Here is a 14,761-nt window from a genome sequence, read left to right on the forward strand (position 1 = left end):
GGATTTATGCTTTATAATTCAGACAAAATCCCATTCCATGAAGCCTCAAGTTTCCCCCAGGTTAACTAGGGGAAGAGATACACCACTTGTCTTGAGGACTTGCTCAGTTTGCCAAGCAGTGTGGGGCACTGCTGTCTCTTTCTATGAGTACGTGCATGTCTTCGGGGCTCCAAGAGCATTTACAACCCAGATCACCAGTCTGCGACTTCTCACTACAGTGGAGCTTGCTATGAAGTATTAGTTTTCAACTATAGAACTGAGCAAAATCCAATCACTTCCTAGGAGCTAGTCCTATTGGATAGGGAAATCACATCTGCTAAAGTAATGCTTTTTTTTTTTTTTTTTTCTTAGAAATGTTACACGCATCTCTTGAAAGAGACCATGGGCTTAAAAATTAGCTTGCTAGCCAACGTGTGACAGACTTCTGACCAAGATCATGGAGCTCATTACAGAAATTACAGCTCTTAAGTTTAAGAGAGTAGTATTTTTTAGTCTAAGGATACCTGGCCTAATCCCCAGTGGTTTGATCAAGAGAGTAATAGTCATACAAGTAAGTTTTCGTTTAATAAAAATGTCTCCTGTGAGGAAAAAATACCTAGTTACGAACTCACGCTGACTAAGTCAGCAGAACAACATGCCCAGCACCTGTAGTTTCTGTTTGCTCTCACAAACTATATGTGAGCAACGTTAAAACTACATCACCACTGCTGCTATAATAGCGAGTTATGGGCAATTTTATTCTTTGCCTTCTTAAAAAAGTCATCATTTTTATTATTGCTAGCACTATAACTTCAGTTACCCTTGTGTGAAAACAGTTCTTATTTCATTTAGGGCACTTTCTCTCAAAACGAAGAAAACATATGACATCTCAGAAATCTGAATGCACTCGGTGCCCTACATTTTAAGTGGACATTGCTCTGCCACAGTGGAAATACATATAGCTAGACAACAAGTAGCTCTTCCAGAAGAAAAAAAAAAAAAGGGAAGAAGAAAGGACAGAAAAAAATGAACATAAATAGGAGACATTGTCAGAAATTTCTAGAACAGGTTCCAGCCCTGTCTGCATTAGAAAAATGTGTACCAGTGATGTAATTACACTAGTATGTACCTCTGATACAAACACAAAACAACAACAGGACTGTCTGTTATGGTAAGCATGATGTAAACTCTGTTTATAAACGCAAATGCAACTTTTGTGTGCTGCATCAGTACCTACATAAATGCGAACGTTAAATGCAAGTGGTTTCTTTGTAAATAAGCCTGTAATAAAAGCTCTAAGTAGTGCTCTAAACATGCAAAAGGTATGCCAAAAATGAGGCCTGTTAGTTAACAAGCATTTTTCCTGCCTTCTAGGAAATTAAGGTACAAACAACTATGGATTTCCACAGAATCCAGGCATTCCTTCATCTGCACTGTTACAATAGCCTGTGCAAAACAATCTGCCGTGTTTGCATGCCCACATGTCTCAACTGCAAATGACGTTACTGCACTCCCCGGTCTTCTCCTGCATCCCGGAAAGCACAGATGTGCATATCCTGTACGGCTCTCCCGCTCCTCTGCATGCCCCTATCACCTGCGGTGTCATGAGGAGTCCCGTGCCGACCAACGGGCTCCAGGGCCAGCTCAGCCGGCCAACACGGCATCACTTGGGAAGTCATTAACTTAATGCAAGGAAACTGCCAGCTGACAAGTTTTTGTTTGAAAAACAAGTTTTTGTTTGATTTTATTTTCTGGCAATAAGATCTAGCTTTTAGGTCCTTTGGTACTTACAGGACAAAATAACTCCTCACTTCCTCCCTCAACCTTCTTGCACATTCTTAGGTATTCTCCATATGGGCAAAACAAAACAAAAACACGAGCTGATACCACTGAGAAAGATAGATAAATGCTTAAATACAGAGAAGACAACCACATGCCATGTCCCAATGCATCTAGCAGCATTCCTCACCCAGCCTAGCACCGGCAGGTGAGAGTATCATGACTGGCCAAATCCGTGTGAAGCAGCTGAGCGGGTCACTGTCAGGATGGGAATGGATCCATGTGGCCCATGAATCCTGCCCTGACCCATTCCTGGTGCACAGCTCACGGTGCCCAAGAAGCAGCAGGAGCAGCGTCCAGGCCCGGGGCTAGCAGCACGGACTGGTTTCCAGCCCCATCTCCGGACTGTTTTGGGCCTGGGCTCAGCTAAAGTGCCGGGCACGGCGGGGGAGCCAGGACGGGCGCAGCCTGTTCCCGACCCCGCTCCCACCCGCCCCGGGCGCGGGCGCTCTCCGCGGCCCCCACCTTACCGCAGCCGTCGTCCCGCGGGGCCCCGCGGAGCCGCCAGGGCCGCGCGCGGGCGCGGAGGGGCCGCCGGGCAGCAGCGCCAGCAGCGCGGCCGCCAGCAGCCGCGCGGAGCGGGGCCCCCGCGACATGGCGGCGGCGGGACCCTGCGCGGGCGCGCAGCCACCGCCCTCCTCCCCGCGCGGCGCGGGGCGGCGCGGGGCCGCGGTACCTCCCCCCGCCGGGCGGTGCGCGCAGCGCGGCCGGGCCCATGGAGGCGGCGGGGGCCGCGTCCTGCCTGCGCGCCGTGGCGCTGCAGCTGTGGGTGCGCGTCCCGCGGGTGCTGCCCGCGCTGCTGGCGCCCGCCGCGCTGCTGGGGCTGCTGCTGGGCGCCGCGGCCGCCGCGCTGCTCGGCCGCTGCGCGCTGCGGCGCCGGGAGGTACGAGCCGGGCCAGGCCGGGCCGCGGGGGGAGCGGGCGGCTTTGGCTTCCCCGCTGCGCGGGGCGGGCGCGCACGAGGGGACAAAAGGGGTTTGGACTCGGTCCCGGCTGCGCCCCCCGGGCGGCCGCCCGGTCCCCGCTGCGCAATCGGCCCGCGGGCGGCTCCGGGCTGGGCGCCCCGCGGCTCCCGGTGCTGCGGAGCGCGGAGGCCGCGCCGGGGAGCGGCCGCTTCTCCGTGTGCTCCCTCCGAGTGTGAGCGCCCAGCGCTGCCCTGTCCTCGGAAGCGCCGATCCTGCAGGAGTTCCCGTTTGAACCGCGGCTGAACTCGGGGACGGACGAGTTGCTGCATAATCCCTGACCTCGCTCTGCTTGAATCGATTTTGCTGTTTTCTTCATTGACGGTTTTGAGGCAGGGTAAACAGCTTGACTCAAAAGCGAGACTGGTTTAAATGTGTGTGCTCCGAGTATCACCCTGCTGGCCTGTGTCCCTTAAAAGGTGTGAGTGGCCCACAGCTTGTCTCTTGTCTCTTGCAGAGGCCACGTTGCTTTCTGGGGGCACGTAAGATGTGTCCTGTTCACAGAAATTTCATGAGATAATTGAAGATAACCACTAACTTCCAAAAGGGAAAGAAAGAAAAAGCACAATCCAATTTCCAAAGCACTGAAATGAACAGAGCAAGCAGAGTATTGTATGTGTAACTAACTAACTTTGAGGTGGTCCCCTGCATACCTGGAAATGCCTAAGGCAGAATAGGTTTGCTAGATTGCTAGCAGGATGTTCTAAAGCACATGGGCTTTGCTGATATATATATCTATCTTGCTGCTTTAAGGAATAAGGCTGATAGTTCAGGTTTCTTTATTGCACCGAGTATTTGTGGATTCCACGGTTACTGGAGTAGCAGCAAAGAATCCCACTGCGTGGTTCCATTTACTGGGAGCTGCTGTTGGCTTTGCTTCTTTCTTGCTGTACGTCAGGTCTCGTCCCAAATCTTGTTGGGTTGTTTGGATGCTGCACTGGTTGACATCATCCCCACTGGGAAATTCAGAGCCCGTCAGTGTTCATGGGTGGTCAAGTTTGCTTTGTTTTCTTAACAACACATTTTTGAGCTACGGGTGTGTGTGTGCTCGTGTTGGTCATTAAAAGCAACAGAAGAATCCTCTTACTTCCAACTGCTTTTAAGTAGAAGGTTTGAAACTCTTTTTGAAGCCACTGGGCTTTAGCCTAGTAATGGGTGCACTTCAAATGTGGGATCAATGCATCCCATGCGAGTGCAAACCTGTCTGTTCAATTGCTCATTTTCCCTGCTTTAATAAGTGGTATCTTTATTGTACTGTCACTACCAGCTCAATATAGCCATGTACAATTTTATCCTTTGTGTCATTTATGTCAATAGGGAATGGAAGCTGTCAGTTGTCTCTGACCCAGATCTTTAGCTGCGTTTAGGTGCTTAAATGCCATTAAAATCAATGCTGCTACTGTGAAAGAGTTGTTTGTTTGGAAAGAAGAATATCTGCCCGCTGCTGCATTCAGAACACACTGCAGGGCTGGTGGATTATATCCGATGTGTCTGATTTCAATGCAGGCAAGGCTGCCTTAGGCTGCCTGGGTCCAGTCCTTTCACGTGTTGTCTGCTCCACATGGAAGCAAAAGCAATGATAGTTTACCTGAATATGCCATGTTGCTTCACAGCAATTGAGTTATTCTTACACCATGGTAAGCCACCCACAGCTGTGTCTCAGCCCCAGTTAGTCACTGTCCCATTGATGTGCCTCAGGCCTTGGATGGTTGCGGTTAAGCACCCTATTGTTTTGGTGACCTTAGGACACGCTAGGAGAGTTCCTGGAAGAAACCTTTACAACGCTTCAGGCACTGTTATTCATTCCTTCCATTAATATTGGAATTACCATGTTGCCTAGAAGCTCCTGTAACCCCTTGGGTTGAAGCTTCTCTCATGATACTCTGGTAAATTAGCTTGATATATTGTTATGGGAATTACAGTTAGATTCAGTTTTATTCAACTTTTTTTTCATTAATGATCTAAAGGTCCAGTAAATCAGTAGCAGATCAGTAGCATGTTAATTGCATAGACAGATACTGCTTGGGAGGTGTTGCAAAAGTAACAAGGGGAAAAAAAGCCATGAGATTAGAAATGTTAGCAAAAAAATACTCCTAGAAAAATGTAAATGCATTTAAAGGGATACTAATGGAGATACAGAAAGTGTTTTGTGGGTAGAGTATGAACATCGATGGAGCTAGGACAAGCAAAGAAAAACCTTTCTTCTGGAATGACTACTGGTGTGATGGTACCACAGTGAATCCAGTGTGGCTACTGCTTTAACTCCTGATCTTTCAACCTAAAGTTTGTGAACTTCTAGTTTGGGAAAAATAAGTGACGAGATTTTTCAGGAAGATTCCAGTTTTTCTTAAGCATTTAGTAGATATTTTAGGCAACAGAGTCTTGAGTTCACCCTATCAATCCAAGAATGTCATACATATTATTAAACAACTAGGTAGATAGTAACTAACATTGTTGTTATTTGGTTTATGCTAGTGTGCAGGAACAAGCTTGTTACAGTTCATGGCCTTACTAGATAGTGTTTGATAGAGAAATGAAGGCCAACTTTTTACTGGTGTTTTTATTGTTTTTGAAAAAAGAAAGTAGGTACTCCATGATAATTAGTTGTTCCTGACATCATATTTCATCATATTTTTCCAAAATTATCATTTTTGACCACTGTTTCAGGGTGGAGGCATGCATGTGTGGAGGCTGCTGTCAGGGATGCTTCGGGGGAATCTGCATCCTCTCCGTGTTATGTATTATGTATTGTATAGGTATATATTTCTTCTTTCTCTGACTTTCAGAAGGATGATTCCCAGAGACTTCTAGAGGGCTTCAACTCAGATGACAAAGGGCATTCACTCACAAGAAGTAAAGCGGAGTCCTATACTTCAAAAGAGGAAATGGTGTCAGAGGTAAAGTTCTGTTTTAGTGGTGGATGTCCCTTTTGCTTGAGGTACCACGTTCATGACCTTGTCCAGACTACCTTGATTTTAGGGCTTGGAATTGGAACCTTAGACATTCAAAAAATTTTTTTTTCTTTTTAATAAAATGCAAAAAAAAAAAAAAAAGGAGAGAAAGAAAAAAGAGTATTGATAGCTGCTTAGGAACACTACTATTTGTGGCATTCATTCCCCTCTTGAATTCCATTTCATTTGGCTCTTTTGGTGTGGATTTCATTGTCTGTATTGTCTGTGGTTCCAAAAGGTTGGTGGCAAAGAACTTAACACTGTTAACTGAAAAAAAAAAAAAAAAAAGACGACGACGACTTCAGCACAGAAATATAGTCCTGATAATTGATAGTGGATTCTTTCCTGGAGAAAGATTGTTAGAGAAAAATTGATAGCAACAGAGTTCCCTCATCAGGACCAACCTGGAATAAATACTTCTTTTTTTTTTTAAGTGTGTCCTTAGGATATGGGTATAGATTTAACTTGAATTTAGTAGCTTAATGAAGGGGCAAGAATAAAATGAAGCAAACTGAGTATATTGGAGGAAAGTAGCATTTTCATGATTTTCTCTCACAGAAAATCTCCAGTCAAGTATCAACTAAAGGCATAGTGCAAAGGTCAAATGATCAAAACTACTGAAATATCAGAGTGATGCATTGAAATTAAAGGACAGTTAGAAAAAAATGTAATTTTCATTTCAGATCTGTGGTTAAAATGGTGACAAACCATGGTTCATTTGTCATTTTTCTTTGGTACAGAATAACAAAAGAACAGTGACTAGATTCTCTTTTGAGAGAATTTATGCAATGATATCATTTTATGCATATTAGCAGTCCCCTTAAAATGAGATCATGTTCTTTGTAATGTGAGCTCACACAATGATATCCATTCCCAAACAGGCTAACTTGCTTGTAAGACTTTAAGAATTAGGTCCTTTGGGACCTAATTCAGGGGCTTTTTGCTATCTATTTGCCAAACTACTAAAGTTACACGTATGTGTGTGTATATATGTATATATACATCTTTCTATTCATTTCTTTCAATCCTGAGGTTCTTTAGCCTATCATAAAATGAACAGTTCAGGAAGACACATATGTGGAAAAGGCTTTTAGTTAAGCTAGAACACTTAAAAAATGTGATATTTTCATTTGAGACATTCCAGATAGCAATATTACTGTAATTACCATATTAATAATAACTGTACTTTATTCATGCCTGCTGAGAAGCAGGATGTCTTAGTTGTAGCACACTGCAGTTTGGCTTTATGGCCTTTGGACCGGAGCTGCTTTGCCTCCTGCCATTTCAGAAGAGTGGATTTGTTGGCTTCTGTCCCTGGATAACCAGTATAGCAGTAGGACTGCTCAGTATGAGCAAGTGATTTGCATATTGCCCCCTTGCTTTTTAATTTATCAGCGAAGCCAAAATTACTTCTGGAAATAAATGAAACAAAGATGAAAAGGTGCTTTGATAAAAGACTCTAATGAATTACATACTTTGGTCTCCTCTTCCCACCTCTATTTAAAGACTCTATTAGTATTTTGATATTTTCTAGAAAAACCTATATAAAGAAAGCTATTTTGACAAAAGAGATTCTTTTATTTCAGAGTACAAAATCTCCTAAAGCTTGGTTTTAAACATTGTTTCTTACAGGCAACCTTTCAATAACATGTGTATAACCTAAAAAAATAAAGCCGATTGCGCCATTGTTCCAGGGCATAAAGCAGTAGATAGGAAAGAGGAGGAGCAGAAAGTCAGACTGTGTATAACAGTGCATTGTATGAAAAGAATATGCATTATCTATAAAAGCTTCCTTGGAAGAACATTGGTATTTTCTCCAGATTATACATAAGAGCTGTACTACATAAATTCTTCCTGGAAAAAAAATGACGACTAGTTTTGTTTAATCTATTGTTTCTTTATTTAAATTGAAAGTCAGAATTTCTAACTACAGTGCTATCTATCCGGCTTATTCCTTAGTCATTTGTATTATTAAGGTAATTTAAGTCTCCCATGTCAAGTCTTTGGTTGGTGTTGAAAGGTTAAAAACAATATTGCAGATATTCTGTGAATACTAGCTGCAGTTTATTTCTATGTATGGGAGTAAAAACATTTTATAATGTTTAGGGAGAGTTGCAGTTTTTCTGGATTTCGTTGTCTGATCTGAATGAGTCTTACATGATTTTCCATACTAAGGCTGGAATTGTCAAGAAAAAGTCAGCTATCAATAAGAATTTTTAAATGAGCATGTGGTACTTACAGCAAACAAATCTCAGGCCCAGTGCCGTTCTCTTGGTTTACACTACTTTCTGGGCTTTTTTTTCATACAGGAAGATGAGTCTCCTCTGAACAGTAACATCACAGCGTTTGCATTAAAGGCAAAAGTCATCTATCCAATCAATCAGAAATTTAGGGTAAGTTCTTAGACTATTTGCAAAAATTAAAGAAGATCGTTCCATCTCAATATAAATTGCAGGGTTAAGAATTACTGAAAGAATTACTGTCAATCTGCTTAACAGGGAGTTTTGTTTGCTAATAATACATTGCCTCAGGCTTTGTTCCATACAGCATCAGCTGCCTTCATCAATCCTGAAACCTTCAGTACTTTACCAGGTGTCCAGTCAATTTTCACTGTGGTCAAGAGACTTTTTTTTCCTCCCTCTATTCTTCCCAATATCTAACCTGAACCTCCTCTGGCACAACTTGAGCCAATTTCTTCTTGTCCTATCAGTAGTTATTCTGGAGAAGAGATCAAACCCGCTTCACTACAAGCTCCTTTCAGGTAGTTGTAGAGAGCAGTAAGGTCTCCCCTGAGCCTCCTCTTCTCCACATTAAATAACCCCAGCTCCCTCAGACGCTCCTGGTAAGGTCTGTGCTCCAGACCCTATTAACATTAATGGAGGTTGGATCTGTTCAAGAAGGCATTAAAAAAAAAAAAAAAAAAACAAGGATCTATTCCCTCGGTAAGGAAAAATGCCCCAAGCAGATAACCACAACTGAAAAACTTTTTACAGGATACACAGAAACCTATCAATGTGATGAACCATAATTTATGCGGAAGCATTTTTGCTGTGTACTTATTTTTGCTTGATCAAAGCAGCACAGTGAATTGAGGAGCCGTTTATCTCCTTATTGCAATGTGTTGATTATCCCTGTGAATTTTCTCTGACTGCAGCCATTGGCAGACGGCTCGTCCAACCCGTCTCTGCACGAGAGCCCCAAGCAGGCTGCTCTGCCAAATCAGGTGATGGAGACGTCCCCATCGGGCAGCCTGGGCTCGCTCAGCCAGGGGGACAAGGAGGACTGCAGCTCCTCCACCACAATCCATTCCTCTGCCAGCGATGACAGGTTCCAGGCACGGACCTTCCTCAAGGTGACCTGCTTCCCTGAAGTGCTCACCTGTGAGAGGTAACCAGTTGTGTTTCGTAGTGCACCCTGGAGTTTTTTTCCACTAAAGGTTTGGCATGAACCAAATGTCTAGGATTGGATTCATATGTTCACCACACCAAAACAAGCTTATGTGCTTATGACCCTTAAAAAAGTGGCTGGAGAAGGTAAAATGCCTCATATATATATATGTATAGTAATGAAAGTCTGGGAATCAGAAGCAAATCAAAAGGAATCTTCTAAAGGTATACCGCATTTGAGATAAGGAGATTTCTTTCTATCCATATAATATCAATGCTACATTAGTAATTATGAAAGATTGTTTAATAACTTCAGTTTCAATCCTGCAAGGTAGCGACCATTTTCTGCAAGAGCAGAGCCATAAACTCTTTAAGGTTTTGGTCTCAATTCACATGAAATATGTTAATATACATTGCTCTACAGGGATCAGAGTCCTTTGCATCATATAAAATCAAACTATGCAATAGATGTCTCAGAGACAGCAAATGCCAGCAGTCCTTTTTTTTTTTTTGTCAATTTTAATAGAAATTACTTAAATAATAATTGTGGGAAAGCTTCCTCTCTCAGATAGTCTAGTGATGACCGTGTCAAGCTAACCCAAATGGACTTATTGTTTTCATTTCCATTTAGCCACATATCAGTAAATAGATAAATATATTTGTATTTTCATTATCAAAAAAGATATGTAAGTAACTATGGGTTTGGAGGGAGTACTAGCCATGAAAAATGCTTTCAAGATATCCATGCTTATTATAGCTATTTTAATTTAAAACTTTCCTTTCCCTTTGTTTTACCCATTCATACCTGTATTTATTTTGACTTTTTCTAAAGGGAACTGCATCTCCCATATTGTTAAAGCATTACTGCATTTTGCTTGCCTTTATGTGCAGATATTTTATTTGAAACACAGAAAAAAAAAGTCAAAATAAAGGATTTGACTGCTATTCTAGGAATATTGCTTTTAGGAAAGCTTATCAATTAAATACATGGTGGTGCTCTTTTATGTGACTCATCTTGGTTAGCACTAATTTTTTTAATCTCTATTCTAGTTTTGATGTAAAACTCTGCCTCTGCAGTCTTCTTTTAAAAGATCTTATGCTTCTTGATACTGAACTCAGAAGGGAAAAACATGTGGTGAGTACTCATGTCTCATTTATGACTATTTCATTTGAACATCTTAGTTGAATATCAGTTTAGGAAATAATCAAAAAAGACAACTGGCTACCTGGAAAGTACTACAGCAGAGTTGTATTTCTATACTATTCCCTATTTTTATCTGTCCATTCTGTGTGTATGAGGTTCACGCAGCCCAGTGAAATATAATGATCTGGGAAGAAAGGAGGTCAGCTTGGATAATGCAACAGTTTGGTTTTAAACCTTACTGTGTAGGATAACCTGTATCACTCAGTGTTCATTAAGATAAATATTTAATAGATTAGTTTATGTTTTACTGACAATGCTAGTGCAGTGCAACTCTAAGAACAGTGTGTTCTTTGAATAAGACTGGAAAGTCAGTTCAGCTGAATCAGTGCCACTGTGATAAATACAATAGCCCTGATTTTCAGGACAGGGGAAGTAAGCACCCCTGCAAAGCCTAGATCAGCTACCTCTATCAGTTCACTGCATGCAAATATGACAAGAAATAAAAAAGTAGTTTATGTAACTAAGGCAACAGAATACTGGATTAGGAGAATTGTTGTGGTAAGTAGGGATGAGGGAGTACAGAATTATTGTCATTACTGAGTTTCAGCTCAGGTAATTGAAACCTGAGGATAAAGTATATCACTCTTTCCTCCCCTTCTTTCTGGATCTCTTTTAAAACATACTGATCATTTCTGATATAATTTGTGAATGCACTGAGAATATTTCAAGGGATGGGGTTTTCTGAATGAATTTCTACACGACCCAGAAGGGGTAACTGAGATCAGATACCAGAAAGAAGTTTAGCTTCGCTAAGGAAGATCCAGCTTTCACATTTTGCTCAGCTTGGAGAACATTCTGTCACATGAATGCTTTTACCTAATGCTTTTACATAAAATATGTTTTAAAACAGGCACCTGGATCATCGTCTGTTTTCATGCACATAAGACACAGGTTGCTGTTAGGTGTCTCACATTCTTATGTTCATGTTGGAGAAGATGATGGTTAATAATGAAGTGATTTGTCTTTACACTGATACTCTAAAAGAGGCAAGGGGGAAGAAGCTAGCCAAAAATCAACCCAGCATTCAAAAATGTATTTTTGTAAACACAGGTATTGCACTAAAAAAAAAAAATAAAAAAGTACTTTTTTGAGAAAAAGTATCAAGAAAGTGAGATGGATACTATTTTCTTACAGGTTGTATATAAAAATGTTTAATATTTCTTTAGTTAACAGACTACAGTTGAAATCACAGCATATTAACAAGTCATAAACAATTTATTAACAACTTTTAGCTTAGATGTTCATTAAAATTTAGAAACTCTGGGATTTAGAAATCTATGTATTCTTTAGCAAAGCACAACTTCAAATTTGTCAACTTTATTAGATATATGTGGTATTTTTTCATTGCCCTTGTTAGAACATAACAGGATCTTCCACTACTCTTACTGAAGAAAAAGCCAAAGGATTTTTGCTAATACTGAAGAATTGCTAATGATGTTTCTTTTCCTCATGTTTTACTATATTCTCACTGACTGACTTAAAGCAATAGAAGTATCTCATGATGCTCAATCTTGACTTATTCTGGCTTTTGTTTCTTTCCTTCTGAATAGATTTTTATTCAGGTTCTCAAAATATGTCTCTCAGATTTTTATCATAAAAAGAAGATTACTGATGATTTGTTCAAGAAGATCCTTTTAACTCAGGAAAATGTAAGTGGATGGGTGGGTTTGTGTTTCTTGGTTAGTACTTCAGACAATAGGAAAAAAAAAAGAAAGAAAAAAAATTATTCCCATCAATTGGTACAAGCTGACACAGTAGGCTATCTCACATGGTCTTTTATACAGCAGTGTCATTTGTAGGCTGTTTCAGAGTTAAGGCAAAGGTACTCACTTGTTAGTTAATTTAATTCTCCTAGTATCCACATTTCCTCCTTGATGTTGCCCGAGATGATTGGGACAGGGCTGTTTATAACCTGTTAAGAACAAAACTATTTTGTAGCTCAGTTCACTCAAGAAAACAGAATGTTCCATACCTTATTCACTCACAGTTAATAACTTCTCATTATCTGGTCTTTATCCAGACCTCTCTAGCATGATTAATAACAACATAGCATGAAATGCAGTGATGGAACAAAGACCAAGGCTTTTATCAAGGGAAAAATAGACTTATTTTTCTTTATCCTTTTTTCCTCCATTTTTTTTTCTTCAGAGTCCATTTTGCGTTTATAGAAGTCCATTTGCACTTATAGAAGATAGCCGTTTGCAGTATGCAAATGCATACAGTCAATATGCATTTTGGATGGATTATTTTTAAGATTACTAGAAGATTTCCAAATGAGAATCCTAAAACTGCCCAAGTTGAATAGCACCCCTGGAGATGATCTGGTCCAGCCCTCTATTGAAAGCAGGGCAGTAGATAGGGATAACCTTATCAAGCCAAGTCTTGACTATTTCCAGTTAGTGTTGGGAATCTCTCCAATTTTACATAATAACCTACGTCAGATCAGTGTTTTCTTTAAAGACAACTTCACTGCCATGAATCCTTAGACCTAATATTTAAGTTAACAGTATTTGCTAAGTGGTGTCTGTCCATCTTACGAACTTTTTTAATGACCTTAAACTAAGAAAAGGTAAAAATAACATAGGTTGAGCATCCCAACATAGCCTAACACTTGCCAGCATAGGTCTCTTAATGTAGCCAAGGCCACTGCAAGGCAAAGACTAAATCCTCTCTATTACATGCACTCAGTGTCAAAATATCCCAGCCGGTAGTATGTTAAACCTCAGATTTGATATCCCAACATTTTGATATCCTATGTTATGGCTTTGGAAGCATGATGTCCTTAAGGTGAGGATATCACATAATGGAAAAAAATTGTTATAAATACCATCTAAAAGAGAAGGTAATAATAAGCAAACACATCAGCATTGCAAAATATTTCATGTAAACCTACATTTGAAAGGCTGAGGATTGTAATGATTTATTGCAGACAACATTTTCCTCTTAATTCTGCATTGTAACAGGGTTCTTGGAATTTTGATGCAATTGCAAAATTTGGTTACATTTCCTTAAGGCATAAAGTACTGAGCTAATTAACTGGTAAACAGAACTGTGTGGTATTAAACATAAATGCCTGTTACAGAAGGCATGTTTAAGCAACTAAAGAATCATTCATTTCAGTACCAAACTACTAAGTAAGGGCTAAAGACTGGTATTTATTGATATTAGCTTTGAGAAAAAAAATCATGTGACTTCAAAGAACTGAAAAGCCATAAAAACCCACATAATCATTTAGCCTACAATTTGTCCCTTGCAAGAATTACAGGTGTATTTATCTGTGTGTATTAGCACTCTGCAGGAAACAGTCTGATAATCAGATCTGGGTACTTAGCTGTACTTTAAACACAGTGGGTACACTCAGCTGCCATTTAGAGATGAGACACATGCATTAAAATAAAAATATTTATGAATAGACTAGGACTAGCAGTAGGAAAGCGCATGGATCAGTATTTACTAAAACTTGAATTCAGTGGAAACGGTTCTTTATTGTACTCACATACTGGTCAAACTGGACATATACCTATTTATAGTAAGTATCATTCAGAGATATGCTATACATATAGTTTTGTGTCTTCTTTTCTTGCTGCAAAAGATACATTACCCAGAGACAGAACTTTTTGAGCACTGTCATTCAGTCTGCTTAACCACGAGTCAGATGTGGCATACAGACTTGCTCCAGAATTTGCAAGTGAACTTACTAACTCTGTGGCAGCACGTTTGTACCTGTTATAGTTCTCTTTACAAAGAGTGATGATGATAATGGATGTTTTTTGTTTAACAAAATGCTATTTTTTCTCCAGGATTTTGAAGAATTACAGAAACAACTTGACTCTAGGCTCCAGAATACCGAAATGTCAGGAGCCCATAATTCAGAGTACCAGACCCTAGAAGACTTAGAAAGAAAAGAAAGAGAATATTCTGAGCACATCATAGATAATGTAATTTTCTAATTATTTTGTTCTAAAGTTTCATTTTAATGTTGTTCTCTTGATGAGATATGCTTTCTTTTTTCTACTGTTGACTAGTCCACAGTTAGTATTTTATATGTGCATGGGTCATAAAAAGAGTTTTACTTTGCTCCAGCAAAGTATTTCCAACTCTCTTAGGGACCCAACCTTTTCCGTACAAACACTCTTTCATCACGCTGCATCTAGAGCTGACAAACATGTATGGTTTACCAGGTGGTAAGGTGCATGTCAAGCCTGACTTTTATAGTCTGACTTATAGGAATTTTGTCATAGCAGCTTTCTTTTTTCTCCAAATAGTGTTCAGATAATACTTAGCTTCCATTACTCCGTAACTGAGTAAGAGAGTGATAAGAGAATATATTTTTTTTCAGCTGAAATAATTACTAATGAAATAATTATAGTATGACCTTTCAGTATAATTTGCACTTTTGCTAAAGCAAAACATTTTGCTGTAGCAGTGTTGCACCTTATAC

At 40.3% G+C, this 14,761-nt stretch overlaps 1 protein-coding gene across 1 annotated transcript in view; it reads left to right on the forward strand.

Moving 5' to 3' along the window:
* The first annotated feature begins 2,533 nt into the window (after positions 1-2,533).
* EVC (EvC ciliary complex subunit 1) overlaps positions 2,534-14,761 on the forward strand; it is a 49,764-nt gene continuing 37,536 nt past the window's right edge. The window contains exons 1-7 of the mRNA XM_088540069.1: positions 2,534-2,701; positions 5,566-5,676; positions 8,040-8,123; positions 8,885-9,117; positions 10,167-10,251; positions 11,871-11,969; positions 14,121-14,258. Of these exons, the coding sequence (XP_088396195.1) occupies positions 2,534-2,701; positions 5,566-5,676; positions 8,040-8,123; positions 8,885-9,117; positions 10,167-10,251; positions 11,871-11,969; positions 14,121-14,258 (918 nt within the window). The remainder of the gene's footprint in view (positions 2,702-5,565; positions 5,677-8,039; positions 8,124-8,884; positions 9,118-10,166; positions 10,252-11,870; positions 11,970-14,120; positions 14,259-14,761) is intronic.

This window comes from Tinamus guttatus, unplaced genomic scaffold (genome assembly GCF_059628265.1).
Source record: "Tinamus guttatus ecotype Peru unplaced genomic scaffold, ASM5962826v1 Tinamus_guttatus_pri_ptg000052l, whole genome shotgun sequence".
NCBI classification, from domain to species: domain Eukaryota; kingdom Metazoa; phylum Chordata; class Aves; order Tinamiformes; family Tinamidae; genus Tinamus; species Tinamus guttatus.